This window comes from Panthera uncia, chromosome B4, assembly GCF_023721935.1.
Source record: "Panthera uncia isolate 11264 chromosome B4, Puncia_PCG_1.0, whole genome shotgun sequence".
NCBI classification, from domain to species: Eukaryota; Metazoa; Chordata; class Mammalia; order Carnivora; family Felidae; genus Panthera; species Panthera uncia.
Genome location: NC_064809.1, coordinates 100,758,898 through 100,773,205, shown reverse-complemented (window position 1 = coordinate 100,773,205; position 14,308 = coordinate 100,758,898). Strand labels below are relative to the sequence as shown.

Below are 14,308 nucleotides of genomic sequence, written 5' to 3'. Positions count from 1 at the left end.
TTTGGCATTACAAAGTTGAAAGCATTCCCTTGCTTCTAGGTTTAGCATTCTAAAAACCAGAAAGAGGAGGGCATAAGTTCAGATGGCATCTCCTTTGTGGAACTGTGGAAGGCACTTCCTGATAAACTCAGCAAACCTCTCCACATCTACTGCCCTTCACATTTAGAGCATGTGTCATTGCTGGAGGCCTGTTTCTACCCCACTAGAATGTGAGTTCCTAGGACAGGGTCCATGTCTAAATGGTTTCTGTTTCTCCAAGATGTGGCACAATGCTCAGCTCAGAATTGATGCTAAGCAAAGTTTGTTGAATTGAATTCAATATACTATCATAATGCAAGCAGGAAATGAATTTGTGTTCAGCAGATTCCCAATGTTCTTCTTGTATAGGATCTTTGTGGTGTCATCCCCTACGGTAAGAAATGAAGAGACTCTCCTTCAGAAAAGAAAGGATGTAGGTAGGTCTAGACCTCAGTGAAGTATTGAGACAAGTAAAAGGCTAACTGGTAGCCTCTCACTACAATTTGTTCAAGGCCCACTTACTTGATTTATAATGCCCTTCTTTTGGTATTACATGACTGCTCTGTCCCCAAACTTGGCCTCTTCACCTCAAACATATCACTGGTGATACCAGTTGATTTCAACAGTAAAAGGCATTTCTCTATCCTGCTATTTTTATTTCCCTGGAGAAAGCAATTGGATTTCAAAACTTAAAGTCTACAGATATCAAAATTTCAAAAGACAAAAATGTTAAATCCTCAATGATGAAATTTCAGATGAAGTGAGTATAACAGAGATTGTATTTTTGTTTTGTTTTGTTGGGGTTTTTTTTTGTCTCCAGAGCCTGCTTCTCTTCATTAGAACCCTCAAGTTTTTGCGAAGCATATGGCTGCCCAGCCAAGGACAATATTTCCCATCTGTCTTTGCATCTGTACATGGCTATGTATATGGCCATCTGTACATGGCTATGTTTCTAAGTTCTGACCAAAGGGTTAAAAGTATACATGAAACTTCCAGAACTCTTTCTTAAAAAAGCTGCCAACAGCCCTCTACTTCATTTTCTCCCTTCCTAAGTGCTAAACTATAGACATGGGAGTGGTAAGCCAGTTCTGGCAGTGAAATTGAGGACAACACCCTAGGCCTTGTGGGATGACATAACAATAGCATCGCTGTGTCACTGGAAAATTCATGGTGTGGACACATGGTATGACCCCAGAATCGCTTACCAACTTGGACCTTTATATGGGAAACGTATGTTTCAATTTAATTTATGCCACTGATACTTTGGCAACTGAAGCAACCAAACAATATCCTACCTAGTAAAGGGAAAATGACTTTCCTAGATCTGCCAAAATATTTCATCTCAGTCGACCTGAGAAGTGGATGCTAAAGATGATAATGCCAATGGCAAGTGAAAAGACTACTGGAGAATAGCCAAAGAATGAATCATGGTGGAAAAACACAATTTTTAATTCCATATACACAGCGAGGTTAAAACCATGGACCACCGATAAGATCCACAAAAAAGAGACTGAGAAAAAGAATAGAGATATAACAACACAGCACTTAAATAAAAAATAAAACCAAATAGGGAACAGGATGTGGTCAAATATTAAGTTAGGTCGGTCCCTAATATTTAGGCAGAGAGGGAACTCTTTCAAAACTCCTGCGGTAGTTCATAAATCCCTAAAATTTAGAGACTATACATATAAATAAAGATAAAACTGTATTCCACTCAAAATTAACAGGCATCCCAAATAAGTTTCACATCTGAAAAATATCATTATATTCATTATTTTATAGTAATCTCCATTTAATTAAAGTAGAGTAGTTGTAAATAAGACAATTTCATACTACTTCAACTTTCCCTCTTTGTTCTCAGCTTTGCTAAACTTAAGCCTCAACAAGCTACAGGCTACAAGATGAGGTGTAAGTGGTTTTACTCAATCAAAAATTAGTCTAGTCTTTTACAACAAGTTCCCATGTATCATTTACACATCTTGAGATTCTTCAAAAAGTACAAATTTATTAAAATATCTTGAGATATTCTTCAACATTCAAGATGAACATTCAAAATCAAATACTCTTGGTAAATTTTTGAAAAACAATAGTAGAAAAGACTACAATAATAGATAATTTAGAGTGGGTTCTACATTGAGGAACATATTATGATGGGTCTCACCAAATTTGTTCCCTAGACAACCATCTAGTCTAGGTATTCTTAACCTGGGAGAAAATGTAAGAGTCAGGTGACCTTGGATGGGGTCAAGATTTCATGTGTACTGTCACATCACAATGTCCATAGCAATATCTGTGACTTTGTCAACAATATATCTCATACTTCACTTTTTAATGTTTTCATTTCTAATTATAATTGTTGCAGATATCTCAAAATATTTACTGAGATCACGTAAATGGTAGTTATAGTTAGACTTGAAATGTATGTAAAAACATATCATAAATTCATTTCTTTTACTATTTTGATAACTCCATTTCAATACAGTTTCCTTTGTGATTTTGTGTGTTTGATTTTGTGCATTTCAAAACATTATTTTGAAAGACTCTGTTGGAATCTCTAAACTCTAAAAGCGATCAGTGGAACAAGCAACTTTTAAGAAATGCTTCTTTTTATGCTGCTTATATAAACCATTTAAATTGCATGTATTATCCAGCAAGCTTTTAATAGATGTTAGGCCAGTTTATGTTTTACATTTCCATGATGTTTTGTGAACTGCTGAGACGTCTAAGTTACAGAAGTGGTTTTTGCTTTTCTTTCTGGATAAAGAAATTTTAATTACAAATACTAATTATTTCACTTACTTGCAAAGATCATTAACACAGCTGGCAATATACAAATATGGATCAATATATTCATGGCAGCTCAAGAAAGGAAACTGCAACAATATCTGACACTTGAAGAAGATTGCCTGTGCAGAAAAAGATGGCAGTCGTCAGCACATGTTTAAGGATACGTGGGCACTCACGTTTTTTCTACTGATCTACTTTCAGGTGTCTCTGTTATTACCAGGAAACAGAAGGCAATTTACGCTCATAAGTTTTAACCAACATTTTCCTAACTACATATTTGCACAATGAGTACTGCTCCCATGAAACTCGTTACATTACTCTTTCTGAAATGTCTTCAAGTTGTTCCTGTTGCACTTACATTCCCTCAATTTAACCGTGTTTTAAGTATGTAGCATCTGTACCAAAAAATGCTTAATATTAAATATACAAATACAATATGTGTGAATTATATCCAGCGTGCCCAAGCTCTTCACATCACATTTACCTCAAATGCTGGCATTCCACTGGAGCATGGATTTGGAAAATCTGAGGGTGTGGGCACACATTTGCTGTCATCTGGAATTTGCACCGACCAACTATTTGCAAACATAGCAATGTCTTCCGTATAGTCCTCTATTTCACACAAACACAGACGCACAAAAATATGTGTGATAGCATCACTTTTCACAAACACAGTTCATCAACATAAACTTCCTGGTCAGAAAGTTAAACTCAGCCACTTTATCATTACCAATGATTGCCAATGATATTAGACTATTAACATTACTTTAAGCTCCTGAATCTTGCCTCTGCGTAATGCTGGGGTAGTATCCCTTTAGCGTAATAACAATACATTGAACAAAGCGTAAGTACCAAATAAAAGTGAGTAACATTGAAGAGCAAAAGCGAACATCATTTGAGCAACAAGAGGAGGGACTGAAAGTGCTCATCTTAATCCTGCTCCACGTTCAGACAAAGAATGAAACTAAAATCTCAAAGGCTTAGCAGAACCAAACACCATAACATCTGGAAGCTCTAAGACAGCTGTCGGATGGGAACTTTAGGTTCCTCACCACTTAGACTTACACTGTCTACCACTGATGACGAGCTTCTGCACCACTACAGTAAGAAATCTCAAGCCACATATTTGACCGCTCTCTCTCTCTCTCTCTCTCTCTCTCTCTCAGCATCTTCAAGAGAGGAACAGGTCTGCTTGCTACCACAAAGGGTTTGGGTTATTGTGGGAGTTCATCTACAAGAATGCTTCATTCTCTTAGAATAAAATCCTAAACTTTGCTGTGGCCTGGAAGACTTTTATGATCTGGCTCCTGCGCTCCCCTGATTCCCCTCCTCCTACACCAACCCCACCCCCCACACACTCCTCTTGTCCCCTTCTCTCTTATTCCTGCTCAATCTACCCCAGTCACACTGGCCTCACACTGTTCTCCTTTTAAGCTCGTTCCCACTTTGCTCTTGCTTTTGCTCCCCGTTCTTCAAAATTCTCTCCAATCTTCCCTCTGCTCTCTCCCTTACTTTATTTAGGTGTCTGTTTAATACGACCTCCTCAGAGACGCCTTCTCTGTCACATGATCTGGATTACCACTGAACACACACTGTTCTATTGCTCTTAATCTCCATTTACAACTTCTTGTTTTCATAGCTGCTATTGCTCCCAAAAATTTATATTTTAACTTGTCTCTATTTATTTTGTCTTCTTCTACATGGAGGGCAACAGTGTGTCAAAGCTTCCCCTTTATTTAGCATCTGGCATGTAGTAGGTGCTCTAAATACATTTGCCAAATAAGTGAATGAATAAATAAAAGGGGGGTTGCAAAATTTAAATACATTATTAGATTATTATTTCAAGTTTATCTGGCCTACCTCATTATCTCTGATACTGTTGAAAATGTTACACACTGAACCAAGCCTGGGCCTGATCTAATATACTTTTTGTTTTTTAAGCAGGAAAAACTGATGTTATTTTTAAGTAAATTTATAGTCACATTTGATTTCAAAGCATCATCATTTTTGAAAAATCTGAAGGGCCAAAAATACTAGCTAAAGGCCCACTTATTTTAATATCTATGCACAAATTTTTTTTTTTTTTTTTTTTTTGGGACAGAGAGAGACAGAGAATGAACGGGTGAGGGGCAGAGAGAGAGGGAGACACAGAATCAGAAACAGGCTCCAGGCTCCGAGCCATCAGCCCAGAGCCTGACGCGGGGCTCGAACTCACGGACCGCGAGATCGTGACCTGGCTGAAGTCGGACGCTTAACCGACTGCGCCACCCAGGCGCCCCTATGCACAAATTTCAATGTAACTAGATAACCTGGACAGTCCCTTAGAGTTCACTTTAATACAGCTTATAACCACATATTTAGCTATTTTTATGACATTACATTAATAGAAGAGTCACGAAAGTTGGTTATTATGAGACCTTAAATCCATATCAATTGGTTTGCTGGAGGCCTGCAAAACTAAATTTAAAATGTTTCATGAAAAATATGCTACAAAGAATCTCTTGTCTGTATTGGAACACTTTCTAAGAGAGAAAATGAGGATTATTAATTACTATGTTGGGAAAAACAAGAGTAAACCAAGGCTTCTATTTTGATGTGTAGCTGCCTATAAACATGAATTATGGAAACAGAATCTCAACTAGACAATCAATTAAAATATTTCTATATCCACAGAAATTCTGAAAAGCCTCATTTCTTTGTGAAGTCATCCCTGAAGAATGAGTAGGACTGCAGGGGAAAATACAATTTTAATCACTGTTAAGAAACTACGCATTCGATGGCATTCAATCAAACCACCACAGTGCCTCTAAAGATTTATCTAATCAGCAAAGGACAGGCTGAGTTTCAAAAAAAAATACTAGGCATGTTAAAGCTAAACGTAATACAGCTTATCTGTAGACATTTTCTTGCATTATTACAGAATGGGAGAAAATCAGAGGGCAGGTGCTAGTCACATCCTTATCAATTACTGGTGTTAGTTTTTTTAATACTCCACTTTACACTGGGCACCAAATAAAACTTTGTACAAAAAAGCTGAAATCTCTCTTTAGGCTCTTCCTACATACTTTTCAGGGTTCTTCTTGCCTTCTGTCAATTCACCCATAATTCAGTTCAATTTCCTTCTGTCAGTCTTCTCCCCGCTATAATCTGTGAACACTTTGGTTCAGGCTGCCCCAGGTATCTCACTGAGAGCAACCACTTTATGTTCCAGGTTATCAAAGTCTGTCTGACCCTTAAGTAAGGTCCTAACTGGAGTCTCTCTGCCTCTAGCAAGAGCAGATGCTATTTTTCTATCCTCACCTCTATACCAGTTCCTCAGATGTCCCAGGAGAAGTTGCCCATAGCTGTCTTTTCTAACACTGAGAACTGAATTGAATATTATTTTCTTCATGAAGCTTTGATACAGAAGACAAAGAAATCAATAATGGCCATCCGACTGGTGTGGCCTGAGTCCAAAACCCTACTTCCTAATATAGTCTCAAGATGCCAAGTCTGTGAATCCTCTCATTCTATGTATCCAACAGGATGCAGAATCCCATGTCAAGATGATCTCAACACTGCACATGTGTATATGGTGCTCGCAGACTTTTGAACACTTTCACTTACATTTTCTCATTTGATCCTCACAGGCTAAGAAGTTCTTGGGGTCATTATTATTATCTTTACACATGAGGAAACTGACACCATGGAACCCTAGTAAATTAGTAAACTAGCCCCAGTGATGCATTATCCATCTCGGGTAAAATGTCTGCATTTTAGCAAGGGCCTCTTAAAGCAATGTTAATCAAACACTTTCCTATTAGCTCCATTCTAGGCTTACTGAGAACACTTGGAGATGATTGTAAATTCACTAAAATGTATTCGGCGTTAACTATGTGGCAGCCACTGCATTAAATATTTTGCATGGATTATCTCATTTAATCCTTGTAACTCTAACGCTATCATTGTACCATTAAACTGAGATGATTTAATATGTGACAAAGCAGAACTTGAATCCCACAATCTGACTCCAGAACTCACACTCTAAGCAGGACTTTCACTGTCTCTTAAAACACAACATATGGGTGAAACTTCTTTATGAATTTTATTATAAAACAAAAAAAGTATGATATACATAGCACTTTTACAGATTAAAAGTCAATTTCTCAAACATTTATCTAAGCCTGGGGTTGGAAGCCAGTCAGATCTGTAAACCAACACTGACAATATCATTTACCAGCTGTGTTACATTGGGCACATCACCTTGTGCCCTCATTGTAAAGTTAAGAAAATACCAACAGTCTTATAGGATGGTGTAAGGGTTGGAAATAATATAGCTACATGCTCCTATTAACTGTTATTGTAAATAGTATCAAGGAATATTATTGTTATTGCTGACAAAACAGCCCCCATTTTTAATGACTCACTGAAATTAGTTTCATGACTTAGAATAAATAAAGATATGTACATCATCATACATGATAAAAAAATTTTTCCACGTTTTTATTCAACTTTTATAAACTCTGTTCACATTATTATTTTTTTAACTATTATTTGGTAGTCAATGAATTAATTTCTATGAAGACTTGATGCAAAATATCTTTTGTCTAAAAGTAAGTAAGTTTGTCTCAAATGGGTTTGCATTACTAAAATATAAACACAGAGAAGGGAGGAGTCTTTGTTTTCTTCACTGATGTATCCCAAGCTCCTGTAACAGTGCTTGACACAAAGTAAATACCCAATTAATATTTGTTACATGAGTTAGACTTCTATCTTAATTTAGCAAATTAACTAATTTATGGAGGCATTACAATTCCAGACTTCAAGCTATAATCACCAAGACAGTATGATACTGACACAAAAACAGACACATGGATAAATGGAACAGAATAGAGAACCCAGAAATGGACCCATAAAAGTCTGGCCAACTAATCATCAACAAAGCAGGAAAGAATAGCCAATGGAAAAAATTCTCTTCAGCAAATGGTGCTGGGAAAACTGGACAGCCACATGCAGAAGAATGAAACTGGACCACTTCCTCACACCATACACAAAAATCAACTCAAAATGGATGAAAGACCTAAATGTAAGACAGGAAACCATCAAAATCCCAGAGAAGAAAACAGGCAACAACCTGTTTGACCTCAGCCACAGCAATTTCTTACTAGACATGTCTCCAGAGGCAAGAGAAACAAAAGCAAATGAACTATTGCAACCTCATCAAGATAAAAAGCTTCTGCACAGAGAAGGAAACAATCAACAAAACTAAAAGGCAACTGATGGGTTGGGAGAAAATATTTGCGAATGACACATCAGATAAAGGGTTAGTATCCAAAATCTATAAAGAATTTATCAAACTCAACACTCGAAAATCAAATAATCTAGTGAAGAAATAGGCAAAAGACATAAACAGACTTTCCCAAAAAAGACATACAGATGGCTAACAGACACAAGAAAAGATGTTCAATATCACTCATTATCAGGGAAATACAAATCAAAACCACAATAAGACACCACTTCACACCAGTCAGAATAGCTAAAATTAGCAACACAGTAAACAACAGATGTTGGTGAGGATATGGGGGAAGGGGAACCCCCTTCACTGTTGGTGGGAATGCCAACTGGTGAGGCCCACCTAGAGAACAGCATAGAGGTTCCTCAAAAAATTAAAAATAAAACTACCCTACAATGCAGCAATTGTACTTATCCAAAGGATACAAAAATGCTGATTCAAAGGAGCATGTTCACCCCAATGTTTATAGCACAGCTATCAACAATAGCCAAATTATGGAAAGAGCCCAAATGTACACTGACTGATGAATGGATTAAGAAGAAAGACAAATATCATATGATTTCACTCGTATGCGGAATTTGAGAAACACAACAGATGAACACAGGGGATAGGAAGGAAAAATAAGATAAAAACACAGAGGGAAGCAAACCATAAGAGACTCTTAAATACAGAGAACAAACTGAGGGTTGCTGGAGGGGAGGTGGGCTGGGGGATGGGCTAAGTGGGTGATGGGCATTAAAGAGGGCACTTGTTGAGATGAGCACTGGGTGTTATATGTGAGTGATGAATCACTGGGTTCTGCTTCTGAAACCAATACTACACTGTATGTTAAGTAACTTGAATTTAAATAAATAAATTTTTAAAAATTATTAGGAAATGAAAAAAATGTAAACTACCTTATGGATTTCAAGAATGACACATATATATTTTCCTATTCAAGCTTCACTTAAAATCACTAGAGCAGACAAGCGATAGCTACCAGTTTTACCTAACCGAGGACAAGTTGCACCCTTCTGTATACAAATAGCTGGCTCAGTGAAGGAAGAAGACCTCAGAAGTACCCCACATTTCTTCCACTCCACTCACCTTGCTGAATGATGAAATCATCAGATTGAATGTCATTGTAGTTTCCACATAAGCCACATGATTTCCCTTTATGCTCCTGAGACAGTTTGAGGTAAATTCCAGATATTCCGTCCCAAGCCAATGAAAAACCAAAGGAGGTTTTCACCAGAATATAGTCAGCTAGTTTCTCAATGAAAACCTGCCCAATAGTCTCAGGCAATGTTAAACTTGAAAAATAGAACAAAGGCAAGTTAAGCATTATGATGAGGAATCCATTATAGATGACCTATTTCCACACTGATAAAGATTTTACACATATAACTGGATGCTTCTTTCAACCAACCGAAAATACATTTTTGCTAAATATCAGTGATTTTATAAATCTGTAAAATAACTTTATTTAAACCAATGAGAGCTTAAATATATTTATTTTTTACTAGAGAGTTCAAGATAATCTAAAAATGCTGCCCAACAATTTTGAAGTAAGGACAAACAATGGTGAAAATATGGAAACACACGGAGCTCTGATTTTGTTTAATTTTCTTTTAAACTTGGCTGTAAGGAACTAAGAGCTTCTATCTCCAAACCAGGACCTTGGTGTAAGTCGCTGTTTTCCAAAAGAAAAATTTATGGGCATGATCAATTATAATTTACATATTTAATACTGTAAAGTTCATTATTGGGAATATAAAATACTTTGTCATATGGTATTGCATAAGGGTTATATTCATAATTTTAAATTGGATATAATTAGACATCTTTAAACAAGGGTCACATTGAATATTTAAACTCCTAATCCAATGTCTAGTCTTTTCACTTTTCACAACCATGTACACATAGAAAGGATGTGGGGAAAATGACAGAACTGAAGAAAACTGAGCAACGGATGCTTTAAAAGCACAGTAAGTCACCTAAAATACTTTTGAAAGGTGACTGGACTCCTTCCACAAATATTACAGAAAAGAGCAAGTGCTAATAATTAAGAAAATGGAAGGAGGGGTGCCTGGGTGGCCAAGTCAATTGAGCATCCAACTCCTGATTTCAGCTCAGGTCATGATCCCAGGGTCATGAGACTGAGGCCTGCATCAGGCTCGTCACTGAACATGGAGCCTGCTTAAGATATTCCCTCTCTCTCTCTCTCTTACTCTTGCTCTCTCTCTCGCTCTCTCCCCCCCGAACCCTGCTCTTCTCCCTACTTGCACTCTCTCTCTCTCTCTCAAAAAAAAAAAGGGAAGGAAAAAGTCATTTTTACTAAAATAGTCATGCTAGTTGAGACTTATAACCTGTAAGATGAGTGAGGAAGGAGGTTAGTAGGTATATCCACACATTTCTCTCAAAGGCTTCAAACTGGTGAGAGTTCCTTCCCAGAAAGAGCAAGTCCCATCGAACAAAAACCGTAAAACCAAACCTACTCGCTAACAAAGTGACAGTCCCTAAAGAAACCATTCAAAATATCTGTAACTGCTTGTACAGAGCTGTTTGCAAATAGTTTTTTATGGAGAATTAGTTATAAGAATAGGAAAATAACTAAACTTTACATTGGATAATAAATAAGACTCTAGTTAACTACAACCCTAATCTATTCTTATTAAAAATTATAAGAATGAGGGACGCCTGGGTGGCTCAATTGGTTAAGCCTTTGACTTCGGCTCAGGTCATAATGTCACAGTTGGTGAGTTCGAGCCCTGCATCCATCTCTGTGCTGACAGGTCAGAGCCTGGAGCCTGCTCTGGATTCTGTGTCTCCCTCTCTCCCTCTGTCCCTCCCCCATTCACGCTCTGTCTCTCTTTCTCTCAAAAATAAGTAAACATTAAAAAATATAAATTATAAGCACAAGAAATTCATATTAAATTCACATTAAAAGTCAGTATGAATAATATTGTTTAAGTTTGCAAGCTTATAAAAGCCATACTTGAAAAAAGTGAATCATGTTTTATAAAAGTATTTCATAGCTATAGGATGTTAAATGTATGGAGATAGAGTGGCTCGGTTGTGAGTATTTTTTGGTTTGATCATTTGTCATTTGATTCTTTCACATAAAACTTGATGAAATATACAATTTTTAAAAATAAAAGATTCCTAACTGTAATTACCCAGCCGTCTATAACATAAAAGAATGCCACTAGAGATGGAGAATAATAGTAAAAATTAGATAATCTCCCATAAAATTAAGAAAAACTCCGTGCAACCTAGTCAGGAAACATTCACAATGCAAACGAAAATGAATGTACAAATTAATGCTGAAAATTATTCATGGGTTTACATGTACCAACACCCTTCATTTCACAGGTGAAAGAACCGAAGTCCAGAGCCTTACAGGGTTGATTTGATTTGATTTTGACAAATATTTCCCTAACACCTGCTTTGAATTAGGCCCTAGGCCAGATGCAGCATTATTATAAGCAACTTAGTCAAATAATAAGAAAATCATCCTCTTCCCATCATACAAATCATATAAATGCAATCTCTCATACAAATGGAAATCCTCAAAGAAATATTTTCTCGAGATTTAACAAAGTTAGTATTCCTGAAAATCTACTTGAATGGCGTTTTTTTTTTAATGTTTATTTATTTTTGAGAGAGGGAGTGAGACAGAGTGTGAGTGGGGGAAGGCCAGAGAGAGGGAGACACAGAATCGGAAGCAGGCTCCAGGCTCTGAGCTGTCAGCACAGAGCCCGACGTGGGGCTCGAACTCATGGACAGTGAGATCATGACCTGAGCTGAAGTCGGACACCCAACCGACTGAGCCACCCAGACGCCCCCTTGAATGGCGTTTTTGTTTTACAAAACAATAATTTTTTAAAGAGTCTATTATGTTACCCCAAATCCCATATAAGGAATCCTAAATAATTATTTAAATTCAGCTCCAAGAAATACATATGCAATTGCATTATATTCCCATTCAAATGGCTAAGCCTTCTTTTCTAAGAAAATGAGAAGTACAGAACCCAAATGATCAAGAAAATAAGCCTGAGAGAGGTGAGAGACTGCTTGGGGTCACCTGACTGTGACAAAGCCAAGGTCAGTGCCTGCTGCCTGCTGCTTCATCCAAAACCCTTTATGCTATCACCTGCTGCCTCTTGAGGAATCTAAACTGAGAACAAAGTACATAGGGTGGTAAGGTCATTGTTCTGGAAAGAATCCCTAGGGTTCAAACACTTGCTAATGAATTCTAAATGACAGAATTGTTCCATCCCACAATTTACATTTGCTGTCATAACTCAGCCAAGGAATATTTTAAATTGAGTATTTCTACAATTATTTAGATTGGAAGGTAGATTATTCCACAGCATTCCTACATTAAGTATAAAGCCTTTCTTCAAACTAATAAACGTTCCTTCACCCAAAACTCTCAGATCTTCTTGTCAGCTAGGAAGGCAAAACTGGGAGTCTCTCTGATTTACCCAAGAAGACTAGTAATTTATTGGCTCTGAATCATTGTCAGAACACTAATGGAAACTCTCAATTAATATCCAAACCTCATTCATACAAATTTGGAAAAGACATCCAAAGGTTTAGTTTTATTTTAAGTTACTGCTAAGAAAGAAAGAAAGAAAGAAAGAAAGAAAGAAAGAAAGAAAAAAAGAAAGAAAGAAAAAGATTTAAGAAAGAGAACAAAAATAAGAATTGAACTATGAAGATTTCTCCTGAATCCTTCTTAGAAAAAGGATGTGATAATCTCATTTCTATCTAATCAAACATAAGTGTATCCTGCACAAACATTAAGGAGGTTAAATTGGTTGGATTCCTGGTCACATGACTGGCCTCGGCGCTTGCTGAAGTCTTAATATCTGTATGTTATAACTTTAAGGTTGTTGTTTGAAAGAAATCTTCTCATCTCTTTTGCAATGCTGGCAGGAATGCAAACTGGTGCAGTCACTCTGGAAAATAGTATGGCGTTTCCTCAAAAAGTTAAAAATAGAACTACCGTATGACCCAGAAATTGATGGGTATATATCTAAAGGATACAGGTGTGATGTTTTGAAGGGGCACATGTACCCCAATGTTTATAGCAACAATCGACAATAGCCAAAGTATGGAAAGAGCCCAAATGCCCATTGACAGATGAATGGATAAAGAAGATGTGGTATACACACACACACACACACACACACACACACACATATATATATATGTATAAACATATATATGTATATATATATGTATATATATGTATATATACACACACACAATGGAGTATTACTCAGCAATCAAAAAGAATGAAATCTTGCCATTTGCAACAATATGGATGGAACTAGAGGGTATTATGTATGCTAAGCAAAGTAAGTCAGTCAGAAAAAGACAAATATATGACTTCACTCATATGTGGAATTTAAGATACAAAACAAATGAACATAAGGGAAGGGAAGCAAAAATAATATAAAAACGGGGGGCGGGCAAAGCATAAGAGACTCTTAAATACATAGAACAAACTGAGGGTTGCTGGAAGGGCTTGGGGGGGGGGGGATGAGCCAAATGGCCAAGTGGCATTAGGGAAGACACTTGTTGGGATGAGCACTGGGTGTTATACATAGGGGATGAATCACTGGAATCTACTCCTGAAATCATTATTGCTAACTAACTTGGATGTAAATTAAAAATTAATTAATTAAAAAACAAATAAATAAACATAAAAAAGAAAGAAATTCTTTCTTCCTACTCTCCATAATTCACTTTCAAGCATGAGATGTTTGGAAATTCTATTAATTCATGGTGTTATTTTTATTATATCATTTATCACATCTTACCTGATTCCATTCTTTTTTATTTCATGCCCATAAATTCGAATTTCCTCTTGGTCTGAAAAGAACAAGCTGATTGACCGATAACAGTAATACACTGAACCATGGCACTTAGGGCTATTATGAACCTTAAAAGAGAAAAAAAAAAAGCAAAGACAGCATAGGAACCAGCAACAGATATGTAGGCCTTCATTCAAGTCACCAAAGCCACAATGCCTGTCTACAGTTCTACAGCACCATTAGTCCTATGACACTGAACAAAATTACAACTACATTTAGGATTTCCAAAGAAAAAAAGATTTACCACAGAAATTGGACGGCAAAATTAACTCCATAAAGTACACATTAATTCAGCATATTTTTTAAATGATCTGAATCTTTACATGTTGAGTGTCAATATTCTAAAGATACATGGTATGTACTG

At 36.7% G+C, this 14,308-nt stretch overlaps 1 protein-coding gene across 1 annotated transcript in view; it reads right to left on the bottom strand.

The window, feature by feature from the left end:
- OTOGL (otogelin like) overlaps positions 1-14,308 on the bottom strand; it is a 139,949-nt gene that overhangs the window by 111,440 nt on the left and 14,201 nt on the right. The window contains 4 exon segments of the mRNA XM_049626004.1: positions 2,818-2,924; positions 3,290-3,417; positions 9,164-9,369; positions 13,891-14,012. Of these exon segments, the coding sequence (XP_049481961.1) occupies positions 2,818-2,924; positions 3,290-3,417; positions 9,164-9,369; positions 13,891-14,012 (563 nt within the window).